At 35.8% G+C, this 16,321-nt stretch overlaps 4 protein-coding genes across 6 annotated transcripts; 1 reads left to right on the forward strand and 3 right to left on the reverse strand.

The window, feature by feature from the left end:
- Positions 1-254: 254 nt before the first annotated feature.
- LOC147297476 (uncharacterized) lies at positions 255-3,571 on the reverse strand. The gene is made up of 8 exons (XM_086252087.1): positions 3,387-3,571; positions 2,803-2,952; positions 2,333-2,509; positions 2,031-2,119; positions 1,882-1,946; positions 1,601-1,703; positions 753-863; positions 255-672 (listed from the first exon to the last, which is right to left on the reverse strand). Exons 1-8 carry the CDS (start codon positions 3,493-3,495, stop codon positions 547-549), a joined length of 930 nt encoding a protein of 309 aa, XP_086108213.1. The 5' UTR covers positions 3,496-3,571; the 3' UTR covers positions 255-546.
- Positions 3,572-4,809: 1,238 nt separating this feature from the next.
- OTP84 (Tetratricopeptide repeat (TPR)-like superfamily protein) lies at positions 4,810-7,833 on the forward strand. The gene has a single exon (XM_086228235.1). The coding sequence runs from the start codon at positions 5,005-5,007 to the stop codon at positions 7,720-7,722; it is 2,718 nt and encodes a 905-aa protein (XP_086084361.1). The 5' UTR covers positions 4,810-5,004; the 3' UTR covers positions 7,723-7,833.
- Positions 7,834-8,201: 368 nt separating this feature from the next.
- Positions 8,202-9,865, reverse strand: LOC147297478 (37S ribosomal protein S27). Of its 2 annotated transcripts, none has more exons than XM_086229389.1 (3): positions 9,698-9,865; positions 8,986-9,215; positions 8,202-8,489 (listed from the first exon to the last, which is right to left on the reverse strand). In XM_086229389.1, exons 2-3 carry the CDS (start codon positions 9,201-9,203, stop codon positions 8,396-8,398), a joined length of 312 nt encoding a protein of 103 aa, XP_086085515.1. In that variant the 5' UTR covers positions 9,204-9,215; positions 9,698-9,865; the 3' UTR covers positions 8,202-8,395. The 2 variants fall into 2 exon arrangements, with proteins under 2 accessions (XP_086085515.1, XP_086085514.1); XM_086229388.1 differs by having other exon boundaries at positions 8,986-9,207; positions 9,698-9,861.
- A 1,238-nt stretch (positions 9,866-11,103) lies between these two features.
- Positions 11,104-15,225, reverse strand: PTAC14 (plastid transcriptionally active 14). Of its 2 annotated transcripts, none has more exons than XM_086251809.1 (13): positions 15,062-15,225; positions 14,794-14,958; positions 14,272-14,409; positions 13,960-14,085; positions 13,651-13,779; positions 13,332-13,421; positions 13,052-13,202; positions 12,774-12,883; positions 12,407-12,478; positions 12,055-12,160; positions 11,752-11,949; positions 11,503-11,545; positions 11,104-11,411 (listed from the first exon to the last, which is right to left on the reverse strand). In XM_086251809.1, the coding sequence occupies exons 1-13, from the start codon at positions 15,116-15,118 to the stop codon at positions 11,333-11,335; spliced, it is 1,464 nt and encodes a 487-aa protein (XP_086107935.1). In that variant the 5' UTR covers positions 15,119-15,225; the 3' UTR covers positions 11,104-11,332. The 2 variants fall into 2 exon arrangements, with proteins under 2 accessions (XP_086107935.1, XP_086107927.1); XM_086251801.1 differs by having other exon boundaries at positions 11,752-11,952.
- Positions 15,226-16,321: the final 1,096 nt, after the last annotated feature.

Raw genomic sequence — 16,321 nt, forward strand, 5'->3', positions numbered from 1 at the left:
CATAGACAAAAACAGTACCGGACTAGGTTGATTAATGATTAACGAGTTCTCATATATGCACGACTACATACAAGCATTATAAAAGCCAAGCTTATAGACGATCCATTCCAAGCATTGTTGATTGCAAACATTTCAAGCATATCTCAATGTCTTATACTTGAATCAGTTTGCATTTGTCTCCTCTTCGGGAAGTAGGAAAAAAACAGACAATTCCTTTCTCTTATCCAAATTTAACATGCACTAGACACAATGAGTGAGAAAACATCTTAATCCTTGAGACCTTTTGCCAAGTCCTCAATTACATTGAATTTTTATGTATCCCTTATCATATATGAAAACGGGTCCATAGTTACATAATCATGCATGGAGAATTGGTTTTCATACATTGGAAATCAGCAACTCTCGCATTTGCAACCCAGCCATCTTAATTTGTCAGACAAAAATCAAGAAGCAAAGCAAACCCACATTATTTATGATAATACTGGACATCAGTATTCTTGTCAATATAACAGCAACGATCAATAAAGTAAACATTCTACACTGAATTCAAGCTGCTGCTTCATCAGCAGAGGAGACCTTCTTCAGGACATTAACAAGATCTCCAACCTTTACGCCATTTCCCTTCTCCCCAGTAAGAGAGCCTTTAAAGACTAGATTCTGCCCAATGTAGACCTGGAAAACCATTTAAAATGTTATATGTGAATCATCTGCATGGATGGAGAAATATGGTTAAGCCTTGAATTATTACTAACCTTTCCTTGCTGTTTTTGAGTTGGACGCAAAACTGCATCAGACCGGATTTTCTTAAGAGTTTCATTTGGCTCAGGTCCTGCAATGCCAGTCTCTTGATTGATCGTAGGTACCTGAATTACATGAAAGTGTCTTTGTATCAGAGGATTCATTATAGCCTTTCACGTTTTGACCCAACAGCTTGGCCAGTATTTCTACCTATGGGGATTATAAACAGGGAAGTGTTATTTGTATTGCAGAAGTTGTTCTGAGTAACAACCTGGGTATGTATGAGTAAAACCCTTCACATATAGGACCTGCTCTGGTCCTAATAATTTTAGCTGTGGAAATAATATTTCCTTGATAAATAAGCACTTGACTTCGAATACACATGGTTGCAAACAAGATATCAGGACCAAATGTCTAATGTGTCCCAGCCATGATTTCTAGTTAGAGAAAATTAAATGATGAGATATTACATTTACACCCTTAACTTTTCATACTAGACCTTCAAATGGAAGAGTGGAAAATAGACTCAAGAGTTTGGTTTTGATGCCTTATGGTGATGACAATTATTAAAAGAGATGTTTATCTTCATAAGTAAGCATGTAGACCCTGTTTAGCTTTGGTGCCTGTGAAAGGACCCATTTGTCTACCAATTGGCTGACTGGCTGTTAACAATGTTTGCACTAAAGGACATTTCATTATATGCTAATTTCAGTCTATTAGATTCAGTAAAAATATTTACATTTTAAATTGGTAATACTAACTACTACAAAATATGATTTAGACAAGTATTACATCTTCTCATGGATATTAGCTTGACTGTCATCAGATAGGCAAAACATGTAGAAAAGGTGTAACTCTTAACCTTGCAGCGGGAGCATAGCTTGACACCCTGAAATGTGAGCTTGTTTATTCTGATCTCTGTCCATAAGTCCTCAGAAAATGGTTCACAACCATCAACAAGAATGCTGTGACATGCAAGTAAAAACTTTCAAAATTCAATACATATATGCTATAAAACTGATAACATTTGGGTCTAGAGTAGTAGTATTGGTTCCTAAAAAGATTTATCAATGCCAACAATAAGCAATGCAGGATACATGCTATTGAAACTTAACCAATTTGGATATATGAAAGAGGAAATACTTGGGTCTAAATCGGTTAACTGGTATGGGTTCCTTCAGGAGCACATTTAGTGCATCCATCGATCCCTGCAATATATAATGGCAAGTTACAGGTTGGAATTTCTATCTTCAAAGCAAAAAACTTACAATTTCACATTGTAACCGACTAACCTGAGATAACAGCAAGTATGGATACCCGTCGGAGAACATGACTTTGTGTCCCTGAGCATATTTAGGATCTACAAGCCTAGTTTCTGAAGCTGCACTAGAACACAATGAAGCCATTATCAACCTAGTTTTGAGTTTGGAAATATGATAATATCTACATACACCATACTAGATGCTATTGCCTTTTACAATTAAAGTTCCTATACCATAATGCCTCTTAACAGATACTCTCAGCTTTTAATTAATTGCCCCTAGTTGGTGCACTCGGTGCCAGACTCTTCTGAAAGCACCACAATATACTCTACCTGCATTAAAGCGAACAAGTCGACTGGGTTTCCCAAGATACTCTGAAAACCATTTTGATGCATCGACTCCCTCATCTAATGCAGCACCAGACCACTCCCATACTGAAACCCCATCTGCTATTTCACGTGCTGTACTCAAAGAAACCTTTAGTACATCCATGCCAGGTGCTTTTAATACTGAAAAGTGAATGACAAGTCATTATTATGTAATGAAATAGAAAAATTAATCGAAACTCTGTGAATTTTGAAAGGCATTGAGCTCAATGACCATACGTTATCAGGGACAACTTTGCTTACCAGTACTGCATCAGAGTAATTCTTTTACTACAATGACAGGTTCTACAGAAGGTGATTGGATTTTAAAATAAATTTAATATGAGGAGAAACAAACTTTGTAGGAAAAAGACTAAAAGACTAAATGAGGGAAAACAAACTTTGCAGGAATAAGAATAAAAGATGAATTTTTTTACCAAGATAAGAGCTTTCAGTAGGTTCCCAAGCCTCTTGGAATGCATTGTTTGGCAGCTCTACCTCAACTAAAGCAAGCTTTGGTTCAACTCTTTGAGTATATGCCCTCCCTTTGTAGTTTACAACTAACCATTGTCGATCCCATCGAAATCCTGTAAACCCAAAACAAAAAGGAAATATCATAACCCAATTTGAGAGCCTATATATATAATTTTTCTTTTATTTTTTATTCCTCCCTACTGGAAAACCAGTTGGTAAAAGAAAACTTTAATCATGCAAATAGAAAAATCCAGCTAAAGAACTTCGGAAAGAAAAAGGAATGAATTTCATGTATTCAACAAAAACAGTGAGAAAACCTAGCTGGTACAAAAGGAAAATTAATCCTTAATTTAACTTAAATCATTGAAACAATATAATCTGATTCAAATACTCAATGCACATTTCTTTCTGGGCCTCAAGAAAGGAACATAATTTCATGCAGTATTCAAAGATCAACTACAAAAAACTCAACTGGGTCAAAAAGAAAATCATTGAAATTACAATTAAGACTTGGAAGTACTGAAGAAGTGGTGAGCATTGATTATACCAGTAGGAGTGAGAGGTGCTTGAGGAACTGAAATTCCACGACATGATTTTATTGGGTATATGAATATTGAAGAGACTTTGGCTATGGCTTCTGATGTTGCCTTCTCCATCCTCTCTCTCAGTTAACTCTCGGACTCGTTTGGTTCAAGTTTGAGAAGAGAAATCAATTCCTATTCTAAGAGAATATCTGATGTCTTTGTTGGTAAGAATTAGTCATACTCTACTCTAGCTTCAGCTTGGGTTTTGTTCCCTTCATTTGAAAAATATTTATTACTTCTTCTTCTTTTATAAAATTAACTCTGTTATTATTTTAAAATATTATTTTTATTATTATTTATTAAATAAATAATAAATAAAAAAATAATTAAAAATAAAAAGATAATTTATGGTTTACTTTCTTATAATTATCAAAATATAAAAAATAAAATTTCACATTTCCTTCTCCCGAGAAATGTAAAGAAATTTTCATGAACTAAACGAGACCTCAGTGTTGTTATGCAGTTGATCAATAGCAAGAGTCTATTTTGGTGAGTTTCGAATTAATAATATGACTGATTTGGTATCTCAATTCAGTAATATGATAATATTTATATTTTTATATTTTATCATAATTAATTTTTTTTTAATTTTAAAACAGAAGCTATCTATTAGAATGTAAGTCAGCTCATATCTAAGATTTAGGGTTTAAGAATGGAATGAAAGTTGTATCCACGATCAGAAACCCAATTTGTTTCTATCCTGGATAGTGGATACGACCAAATACGCATGCAGATGCAGCCCAGCTTCTCAACAACGATGCTCGAAAAGGCAAGAAATCAAAAGGTGTGTGTTTTTACTCACATATTTCCCTAAAGAGAAAGAGGCCAAAATTTGCCGCTTTTTTTTTTTTTTTTTTCCCTTCATATTCTCTTCTCTCTAATATAATTATATAACTAGATAAGCATCTTTTTTGTCTCAAAAAAAAATAAGCATCTTTTTGGTGGGGACCCTTACAAAGGTGTTCTTTTTTACATAGGATAAGTTTTGTTTTTCTTGATAGAATGATAAGGTTTTTCTAGAGTAATAAACTAATAATGGTTATATAATGTCTTTACCTTGACCATAAATATTTTTTATTTTTTAAGTTACATATAAGCATCTCTCACTTATACCTATCCAAAATGAAATGAAAAATAAATAAATATTGACAGCTAAGAAATAAAATGTTTCTACTTACACCCAAAAAAAAAAAACTTACTAGTTACTCCATACTCTATCTATGAAGCTAGAATATGCAGAACTATCTCAATTGGGTCCCTTTGAATCAGGTCTTTAGGATTGGGTCCCTTCAAAATTAATTTTTGAAGGCCTACCCATCCATCCAAACAAAAATATACCCCTTCCAATCTCCAAGCAGATTTCCACACTACTATAGTTGCCTGAAAATTATGCAGAGTAACTTAGAATTGATAGATTGAAACATCTAATGCAGGAGCACAAAAATCTGAAAAACAAGTTCTTGATTTATGAAAATTTCAGTGGGCCCAACCCTATCTCTTGTTCAGAACATGAACTATAGAACTCTTTTAGAACAAACTCTGTAGTAGTAGTAGTGTAGCTTCAACTGTAATAACTACCAAATGTCCTCCTCCTACACTCTGCTGCTCTCACCTGTCTCTGCACCCTTACCTTCACACACCCTTTCTTCCCTCCAAACTCAACAACCCACAACTCTCAAAAGGAACACTCCAAAGCTCTCTCCTTTGCTCAAACAACCCACCACCACCACCACCACCACCACCTCTCCACCGAAACTCACATCCCACTCTCGCACTCCGGCCTCATGGGTCGAAACCCTTCGCTCCCAAACCCGGTCCAATCTTTTCCGAGAAGCCATTTTAACATACATCGAAATGACTCTTTCGGGTATAGAACCCGACAACTTTGTCTTCCCCGCAGTTCTAAAGGCCGTCACAGGCCTTCAGGACTTGAACTTGGGAAAACAGATTCATGCCCATGTCGTCAAATTTGGATATGGATCATCTCAAGTGACCGTGGCTAATACCCTTGTTAATGTGTATGGCAAATGTGGGGATATTGGAGATGCGTACAAAGTGTTTGAAGGAATAGTTGAGAGAGACCAAGTTTCTTGGAATTCAATGATTGCTGCGTTGTGTCGATTCGAGGAATGGGAACTCGCTCTAGAGCTATTTAGGTCGATGTTATTGGAGAAGATGGAGGCTACCTCCTTTACTTTGGTGAGTGCTGCACTTGCTTGCTCTAATTTGCATAGGCGTGATGGCTTGCGGCTTGGAAAGCAAGTTCATGCATATAGTCTAAGAATGTGTGAGTCGAAAACATTTACAATCAATGCCTTAATGGCTATGTATGCTAAACTAGGAAAAGTTGATTACTCGAGAGCTATGTTTGAGTTATTTGAGGACTGTGATATGGTTTCATGGAACACGATGATAAGTTCATTCTCTCAGAATAATCAGTTTGTGGAAGCATTGGAGTTCTTCCGCCTTATGGTTCTTGAAGGAATTAAACCTGATGGGGTCGCAGTTGCAAGTATTCTTCCTGCCTGTTCTCATCTGGAGATGTTAGATACAGGGAAGGAAATTCATGCTTATGCCTTAAGAAGCAATGAGTTAATTGGGAATTCTTATGTGGGTAGTGCTTTAGTTGACATGTATTGCAACTGTCGGCAAGTTGGAAGTGGTCGTCGAGTTTTTAATGCTGTCTTGGAGCGGAAAGTTGCACTTTGGAACGCAATGATTACTGGTTATGCTCAAAATGAGTATGACGAGGAGGCCTTGAACCTGTTCCTTGAAATGTATGATGCTTCTGGGCTTAGTCCAAATGCCACCACAATGTCAAGTATTGTGCCAGCCAGTGTGCGGTCTGAAGCATTCCCTGATAAAGAAAGTATCCATGGTTATGTAATAAAGAGGGGTCTGGAGAAGAACAGGTATGTGCAAAATGCACTTATGGACATGTACTCCAGGATGGGGAAGACAGAAATTTCAGAAACTATATTTAACAGCATGGAGGCAAGAGACATAGTGTCTTGGAACACCATGATCACTGGTTATGTTATTTGTGGACGCCATGATGATGCACTTAATCTGCTATATGACATGCAAAGAGTAGAAGAAAAAAAGAACATGAATGATAATGGTTATGATGATGAAAGAAGGGTTCCTCTTAAACCAAATTCTATAACACTCATGACAATTCTTCCCGGCTGTGCTGCATTGTCAGCACATGCTAAGGGGAAAGAGATCCATGCTTATGCTATTGGACATTTGTTGGCATTTGATGTTGCAGTAGGAAGTGCACTGGTTGACATGTATGCGAAATGTGGCTGCTTAGATTTAGCTAGAGCAGTGTTTAATCAGATGCCAATAAAGAATGTGATCACATGGAATGTACTTATCATGGCTTATGGGATGCATGGGAGAGGGGCGGAAGCCTTAGAACTATTTAAAAATATGGTGGATGAAGGAATATGGAATAAAGAGGTAAGGCCTAATGCAGTCACATTCATTGCAATTTTTGCAGCATGCAGTCATTCTGGGATGGTAGATGAAGGCCTGCATTTGTTCCACAGAATGAAAGAGGACCATGGGATTGAACCTGAAACAGATCATTATGCTTGCGTTGTGGATTTGCTTGGTCGGGCTGGTAATGTGGAGAAAGCGTATCAACTCATTGACACCATGCCTTCCAAGTTTGATAAAGCAGGTGCCTGGAGTAGCTTGCTTGGTGCTTGTCGAATTCACCAGAATGTAGAGATTGGGGAAATTGCAGCTAATCATCTCCTGCAGTTGGAGCCTGATGTGGCTAGTCACTATGTCCTACTCTCTAATATCTACTCATCTTCTGGACTTTGGGAAAAGGCAATGGATGTTAGGAGAAAGATGAAGGAAATGGGAGTGAGAAAAGAACCTGGTTGTAGTTGGATTGAGTTTGGCGATGAAGTTCATAAGTTTTTGGCTGGAGATTTGTCACACCCACAAAGTGAGCAGCTCCATGAGTTTCTTGGAACCCTGTCAGAGAAGATGAAAAAGGAGGGTTATGTGCCTGATACTTCTTGTGTACTTCACAATGTTGATGAGGAGGAGAAAGAAACTTTACTCTGTGGGCACAGTGAGAAACTGGCAATAGCCTTCGGCATTCTCAATACCCGTCCTGGGGCTACCATTAGAGTTGCCAAGAACCTTAGAGTTTGTAATGACTGCCACATCGCAGCAAAGTATATCTCAAAGATACTGGACAGGGAGATCATTTTAAGAGATGTAAGAAGATTCCATCATTTTAGAAACGGAACTTGTTCATGTGGGGATTATTGGTAAAAAAGAAAGTGACCAATAACGTTTTCCTTAAAGATTTTGTACCGTATGCATTTGTACTGATCATATGTTTTTCATAAATTCACAGGCATAAGAAAACTGTCTAAATTTATTGATTTTCAAAAAGTTTTCAAGCTCTGAAGTGAAAGGACTCTTCAGAATTTTACTGAAGATGTGTTTTCCCCTGTTCCACAATCCCCAACCATTAAGCTTAGAATAGTTTGCGAGGTTTTGGATGTGTAGCATTCATTTGATTAAGGATTAGTCTTTTCCAACACCTCTCAAGAGTCGCATCGCTGGAAGCCTGGAAACAAGACAACTTGTAACAGCTACTCACATAGATCAAGTGCACATAGTTTTACTACTATATCCATCGATGTGGGATTGCTGACAAAATAAAATGGGTTGAATTCACAAAACCTGCTTATATCAAAAAACTTCCTTAAGCAGAAGCAAATTCATATCAGCTGAAGCTTGGAAAATGTTAGATGCCAAAATGTTTGCCTTAGCAATATATTCCCACACATAGGACAATACCACCTTTACAAAAATGGAATACGAAAATGAAAAGTATCTTAAAATAAAAAATAAAAATTTGTTACAGGATGTCCAAATACTAGTAGTCTTTTTATTCCAAAAACACCACTAAAGAACCAATTCCAACAATGTCAAAACACTAGTTTTTGTTACGCTTGGCAGCACGCTTTCCTTGACCCTTCTTGGGTGGTCCTTTTCCTCGACGCTTCAACATTTCAAGCTTGGATAAACGCCTAAAAAAGTACCAAGTAGAGATGCATCAGGACTAATAGTCACCAAAAGCTACAAACAGTTCTGATTATACAAATCATAAAACCATCACAAAAATATTCTGGTTAACTTCATGTAGTGCAAAGCGGTCATGCTGAAATACACTTGTTGAAAAACTAGAGGAAAAGTAAAAGTAAAAGTAAAAGTAAGCAGTTCTGATTTTGCAAGTACTCAGTTGCCTATGAAATACACATTGTCAAGATGCCGACTCATCTGTACAAAGAAGCAACCTATGAAAGTGACATTATACTACAAGCAAACCATTCCCCTGCTTCCGTATTCTATAAATAAAATATGCAGTGCTGCAATACATGATCCTTCCACAATGCAATCTTCATAAACAAGAAAAATCATGATTTTCCATGGAATTGCAAGTTCCAAATTGAACAATACAACAGTAAAGCATAAGCAAATGTTTAGTAAACGTTAGAAGGAGGGAGGAAGAGAAAGAGAGAGTACTCTTGTTCTTCGAGAGCCATGATTTGGGGGTCATCTTTCTTGATGTCATATGGGTACCATTGGGCAACTTTATCACCAATTAGCTTCTTGCGTAAAATCTTATGGGCAGATCTCTGGCCTGTTGGGTTAAGTACATGCCCGAATATCCTTGCCCTAGCCTCAGCCACCCCAGTAGTGACTGCCGCAGCCAAAATTTTCTTTAGGCCACCAGTAGCCATCTCACTTCACCTCTCAAATTCAAACAAGCAAATATTTTCAGTTTTCGAGGATTGTTATGGTATTTTACAAACATGCTTCCAAGGCACCACAACGCGAAGTTAAATCTTTCAGAGTTACAAACTATTTTCTGAGGTTGGAACGTGAGAAGATGACCTCCATAATACTTTTTGCATAATATAAATGATTAAAAGAACAGTGAAGGCAATTGGCACTAGAGTATTGCTTGTCTAACTTTGAGCATCTGCCATTGATTTGTTACCTCACTAGTCATCATTTACCAAAATATAGTGTATTGACATTTTACCAAACACCTAGTGTGCACTCAATCAGCTACTGATCTCTACCATACACAACAATATGGGAATCACATATCACACTGTGTTTTACTGGTTTTCCGATTAAACAGTTATGAGCACAAATCATGCTTGTAATCTACCGTACTAGTATAGTACAGTATACAATGAGATACACAGAGAGAGAGAGAGAAACATACCTGAAAATGGGAATAGAGTAATCTAAAAAATGGCTTTGCAGCAGTGTTTTTGAGGCATATAGTATCTGATGGCTGCGCTGCCGGAGTTTGTCGCTTTTACGAGGAGAGCCTTTCAGTCCCAGACCAGTCGCACGTTACCCATTCTAATTTCTAAACCACCGCCAGTTTGGGTTTGTGTTCTGTTTTTTTTTTTTCTGTTTTTTTTTTTTTTTTTTTTTTTTTAATTAGGCATAATTAAGATCTATAATATTGTGAGAAAACTCTTTTTATGAGTTTTTCTTAGATTAAGACCGGTAGTAATTTAAGATTTTTAATTAAGCTTTTTTATTTTTCTTCTTTGACGGGTTTATGTTAGGTTTTAATTCCAAGATTTTGAGCTCCGTCCAAAATCTCGGAGTTAAAACCTAACATGCAACCTCTACAAACTCACTCTACACCCTAGAAGGGGAAATACCCTTCAAATCGGGGAATGACTTTATTATGAATTAAAATGATTTTCTTATAAATTTTAAAACACTCCCGGTCTCCATCTAAAAACTACTTTTCTAAAGAACCTAAACCTAATTATCTCTATAGAAAATACTAATTATGCCCCTAAACAAGTTTAATAAGAATTGAGTTAATTACATTTTTGGTCCTATGTTTTGGTTTAACGTTAAATTATGAAGAGAAATGCTAGTTACATTACCCAATTTTGTTTTACTTTCTCCTAACCTTCTCTCTTCTCCTGCCAATCACACAATGTAGTTGCATGATTGAAACTGTTCATTTTTTAAATCAATTTTTAAGTTATGAAGGGTAAAATAGAAAATAATGGGTAGTGTAAGGTAATATAGAAAATAAACAGTTCCAATCATAAGATTACATTGCAGAATGGACATGAAAAGAGAGAAATAGAAAAAATAAAGTAAATTGAAAAAGGTAATTAGCATTTCTCAATTATGAAAGCATTCCTTCCTCCATTTATATATTGTATTTATACAGTTATACTTAAAATCACCAATTTAAAGTCTTAAAATGAGAATTTTTTTGTTGTTCGTAAATTTAAAGTCTTAATGGACCAAGAGTTGATAAGAAGCCCCACCGGATGCCATTTGTTATGAATTCTATTACATAACGTTCTTACATTTGCATTAATACATTTAACGAAAAACAATCCTTGCAGCAATATGTGACATTTGCCTGGTGGATCCCCTTCCCATTTTATTAGGACTTAGGAGAGGAATATCATATCAGTTTAACAAGCAAGACAATTGGAAGGAAGGTCCTTTCCTCAGTCCTAACTTCTGTAGTAGTCTTCTGTTGTATGAAGAGAGAAAGTGTAGTTCAAACTTCATATAATGGGTTTTTGTACAGGTACCTTCTTATTGCTTTTTAAAAAGTATCTAACTGGAATTCTTGGGAGCAATTAACAAGTCTTTTTTCTGTTTTATATTTTATGTCCCATTAGTATAATTCTTCCAACTACAGAAGTTAACATGATCAGCCACTATTTGGAAAGAAAAGAAACACTAAAAGGGAAAAATCTCTACACACACTCATATATGTTAACATGAAAAATCCTGTATTGAGCAGAGTTTTGGCAAATTAGCATGCCACAAAATTTTCCTAACTTTTGTAAACTTGCAAACTTTATCAGAATAATATCCGCTCTTGATATATATCCAGTGCCTGCATGACTTTCTCTATGAACAACTTCCGGTGCAACCTATACCTGCACAAGTCCAGATCAACAGTTAAATTGTCATGAGTGGTTCATTTCACGTCCAACAAGCTCTAGAATGAATAACATAACAATTACATACTTGATCGCAGCTGCAAGTGTCCTACTAGCATCTGGCATAGAATCTGTTGGGGGTAAGATAGGAAGGAACATTAGTTTCAAGTGTCAAGAAAACAACTTCTCCAAAAAAGCCAACTGCTTTAGAACTCGTTTTCAAGATAAAGTTGATTTTACCCATATGTTACCACAAAAACCAAGGCAAGATTAAATCATGTGGCAACACTGTTTCGGTGTTTCCCCAGTATATGAGGATTGGCTTAGCAAAGCTTACCTAGCAGTTTCTGGTCTTGCTCAGAGTTAGTGGGAAACCCTGCAAGCATCTGTCGGCATTCTTCCTGTAATTCCTTTACAGATCTTCTTTCCATGCTTGGGATTGGAGGCACATCCCCATCTGACCAAGTGGGCAATGTTCTTGCTGCGGCTATGACTGCTCCATCAACAAAAGTCTCTCCATCATTAGATAGGCGACCTGCTACAAATTTTATACAGATCCTTTAAACTATGATGGTTCTTCGTTTCTATGACTCCAAATTTATATAGAACAATCCACAGAAAGAATCTAAATAGCTCATACTGTTATGATAGTATTCTTCAGGAAGTCCAGATATATTGAATACTGACAAGAAGGAATCCAAATGAATATGTGCATTGCCTGAGAACTGAATCACATCCCAAGGATTCTGCAAATCTCAAGCCAGATAAAGAGCACTAAAGTTTAGAGAAGTATAAATAACACCACAATGCTTCTAATTATGGAATATATATATTTCAACTATTATCATGCTCAAGTGAAGTTGACAGCAAAAAATAATCCGAAGCAAGAGTTTTCAGGACCATTATGTATTATTAAGAATCTTACACATAAAAAGATAAAGGGCAAAGGTACATATATTTCTTTTACTGGAATATAGCCAAAATAAAATTACCACAGCTGAAGAAAAGCCATATCTTTGCATTAGCATGTCATTCTTTTGTCCGCTCATGTAATTGACGGTCATCTGTGAATATTCATAAAATTAGTAGCACATCATCATCATTTATGTGCATCATTTATATGATATAACCAAGCATAGGATTTGCAGCATGAAATATGTCACTTGATATATAGAAGGTAATTGGTAACTTGAGGGAGAGTGAAATGTACACATACTGCATACTGCATACTGCATAGTCTCTTAATTTTTGTAGCTCTTATTGTTAATAAAAGCCTTGGCGTATAGACTCCTTGCAAGCATTTACTTTTGCAAGGAAATTGTCAAAAATCAAGTTTTGATATAATAGAATAGATATTACCTCATCACCTTTCTTGATCCGTTTTCCAGCATTTATCATCACTTCAAGCATGCGATCCTTAAAACGCCAATGGAAAAAACAATTTGGCTGGAAGGAATGGTTTAGCATGTCTGCAAAATGTAGCAAGTTGATTAAACAGCCATCTAATAACATAATAGGCAACATAAATAGTAGTTATACAACTCCCCAATGGCGATATTTCATCTAACTTTACAATATATTCACAAGAGAAGAAATTAAACACTAGAATTGGAGAAGGTTAAGTCATAGAAGCTTACCTGCATAAGGAATTAGCATATTTGCATCTTGAATAAGTGCACCAATTCTCATTTGCATTCCAATGCATCGTGATTGTGCCATACTCAGTGCCCAAATGAATCTCTCTGGATCACGAGCGAGGCGCTTGATTTTTAGGGGTACACCAGAGTGCTGATTGAGGTTTAACACACATAAAACATGCAAAATGAGTTGACACAGAGGCTAATCAATTTTCTGTGCAAAATAGAAATGATAAGCAGAATTCTTGCTGATGTACAAGATATACAGGCTCCTAGGTACCCAATTTTTTTCCCAAAATTCCAAGGCTCGGCGCTGCTGTTCTCTCATAGTTGAAGCAAGACTGGGATCTTGCAGTTCTGAAAGCTCCTCCTATAGTGTATATAGAGCAGAAGCAAAGAAACGCATCCTTAAGAATAATTGTTTACAAATCTTCAAGCAAAAGGAACATGAGGAAAATGCATAGATCATTAAAATAACACAGTTTTCATGTACGCCCTACAAAAATTCCAGTGGTTCGAATCAAGAGCTAATAGACGTCCATATTTTTACTGTAAAATTTAAAAAACAAAGAAAATTCATGTACTGTTTATTCATGCACCTCACTAGCTAGAAGCAAGCTAGGGCACTCATCCGCACTGGGTAAAAAATCACCATAGAGCTGCCAAAAGTTATCCTCCCGATCAAATGCATACAAAAGAAGGCATGCTAACCTTAGATCCCAATCTGCCTGCCACAAAGAGGAAGGCAATAGAAATTGAATGTCATTTCATAATTTGAATAAAATGTTCTTACCCATTACCAAATTGAAGAAATAGTGGAATACTTGACAATGTTTTCTAGTAAATGTGTGAAGATATAAATCCGCTATTTATCCTTAATTACTGAAATTAAATAACAATACATATACCTGTGGATTGGTTGAGTTAATGATGTCAAATATTGGATGACCCACTGGTACTATATCTGGGAAAAACATCCATGGGAGCTTTTGGCTTATGGTTAACATCAGTTCTAGTGGAATTTCCATTATTACCTGTGAAATTGGGAACAAAGCAACATAAATACCAAAAACTAGCCATTGGAATTCAACATTTACTCAACATTTAGGACTGTAAAAACCATCATAGACACTGTCACTGAAGTCTGATTGGTGGCATTATGCTCTCACACACTCTAGAAAGTGCAATAAACTACCCAATAATCGGACAAAACAACTCACCCTAGCCCGGCGAAGGGGTTCAACATCCTTTGAAGCATAAACTCCAAACCCATCTGGCCCTTCTTTAAATTCAATTCCATAAGCTCGCATACTTCTAACATACCCTATCTTGTAGAAATCGGGGTCTGCTGGCTCCAACTGTAGGTATTGAAGTATAGGTAAGAGTTTAGCAGTGAAAATTAATAAAGAAAATCAATCCTTATTTAAAGGGCATGTGGAGAAAAAGAATATATAGCTCTCCTTTTAGTTGAATACTATAAATTATGCTGTTCTGATTTCTTACGAACTTTAAGTATTAAGTAATTGTGAGGTTACCACTAACATTTTGAAGATACTTACTTTCTTACATTTCAAGGCTCAGGTAGATGCAATTTTCGGTTCTAGAGGCAAGAAAGTGGATATGAATTGCTAACCAAATGATAACTTCAAATTTGAAAGATGGTTAATTGTTCTAAATTCCATTTCTCTATATTTTCTGAGCAACCAAACAGAGCATAAAGGAGAACCAGAAATGGGTATTACCTCAGAGGCAGACTCTTCAGCTTGGGGAGGCTGAAACAATGAAAATGGAGGAGCCTCGGCGGCTGCTTTTGCTTTAATGGGTTGAATGCGAATGCCTTTCTCTGTGTCTATAGTGGTGAAAGAGTATCTGGGTCGTGGTGACCATCCATAGTTGAAATCCTTCAACTGCTTCACACATACATCAAAACTAGTAAGACAAAAAAACACAAAATTAATGAAGTAGAGAGAGAGAGAGAGAGAGAGAGAGAGAGAGAGGGAGAGATGGGACCTGGGGATTGGAGATGAGGCAGTGGGAGGGGTGATGAAGAGGAAGGGAAGAGGCCATTGAAGAGAAGAAACAGAGTATTACAATTGAAACTCCAACATATTTGATGGCAGCAAAGCAGCACGAACAAGAGTTAGAAGTGAGTGACGAAGTAGACAACGTTATCCACTTTGACAGTCCCCTATGTTTTAAAGTTTAAACGCAAGGGAGCACGAGAAGGAAACCTTGGTAAAAATTTCACGCTCTTGTTTTTTTTTTTTTTTGCACTTTTCAACCACAAAAGTTTCCGTTTGACCAAAAAAAAATTAACTGATGCTGGATTAATGTGATGTTTATATATCTTGAGAGGCGATTTCGCATCGCTTGCACTTCTATCTCTTTTCTTAATATATTTTGTATATTTTTATCATATATTTTTTCAAATTTATCCTTTATAACTATTGAATTTTTATTTTAATTATCTTTCAATAATGATTATTTTTTTCTAAATTCTCTCATATTTATTAAAAAAATAAAAATAGGTAATTTTCTATTCCCCTCGTTGTATCTTCTTCATATTGCATATATTTGCCTTCTATGCCATTTTTTTTCTTTTGTTAACCAGTTTTGTACGTGCTTTCAATCATCATTCTATACTTCATTAGAAAAATAGTTAGTCTGTCATATTTTTTTTCGTTTTCTTTATGAGAGTCATGGTTTATGTATCTTGTTTTTTTTATGGTGGGTTTTGTGTTATGAAATTAATTGGGGTTTTCAATTAGTCCACTCCCTCATTTTTGGGTCTTTTGACACTATCAAGAAAAATGTTCTCATGCCAAGCAACCACTACTTATTTGTAGCATATTTGATTTTTAAAAAGATGAATGTCACATGACAGCTTAATAAGAAAAAAAAAAGATGTAATATATCATGAAGACGGACAGAATTGTAGAGAATTACATAAGTTTTTCTTTCTTTTTAAAAGAGAGTTATAGAAATAGATATATTATTATGACAATTTTAAAAAATTAAATGTGTAGGATTTAATGTTGCATAGGTGACATTCTATAATTGAAAGTCAATGGTATATGTAGAAAATAAATAATAAAAATATATACAAACATTTTAAAAAATAAGAAGAAGTGCAAATGGAGAAAAGAGGAGTGCAAAAATCACCTCCCTTACATAATCATCCATTTTGTTGCTAAATTGATGACAGTGTTTACTATCATGTATACTAATATATTATTATTTTGTGAATAAATTCGATATTGTTTAGGGATA

The sequence above is a fragment of the Dryas octopetala genome, chromosome 1 (assembly GCF_963921425.1).
Source record: "Dryas octopetala chromosome 1, drDryOcto1.1, whole genome shotgun sequence".
Lineage (NCBI taxonomy): Eukaryota > Viridiplantae > Streptophyta > Magnoliopsida > Rosales > Rosaceae > Dryas > Dryas octopetala.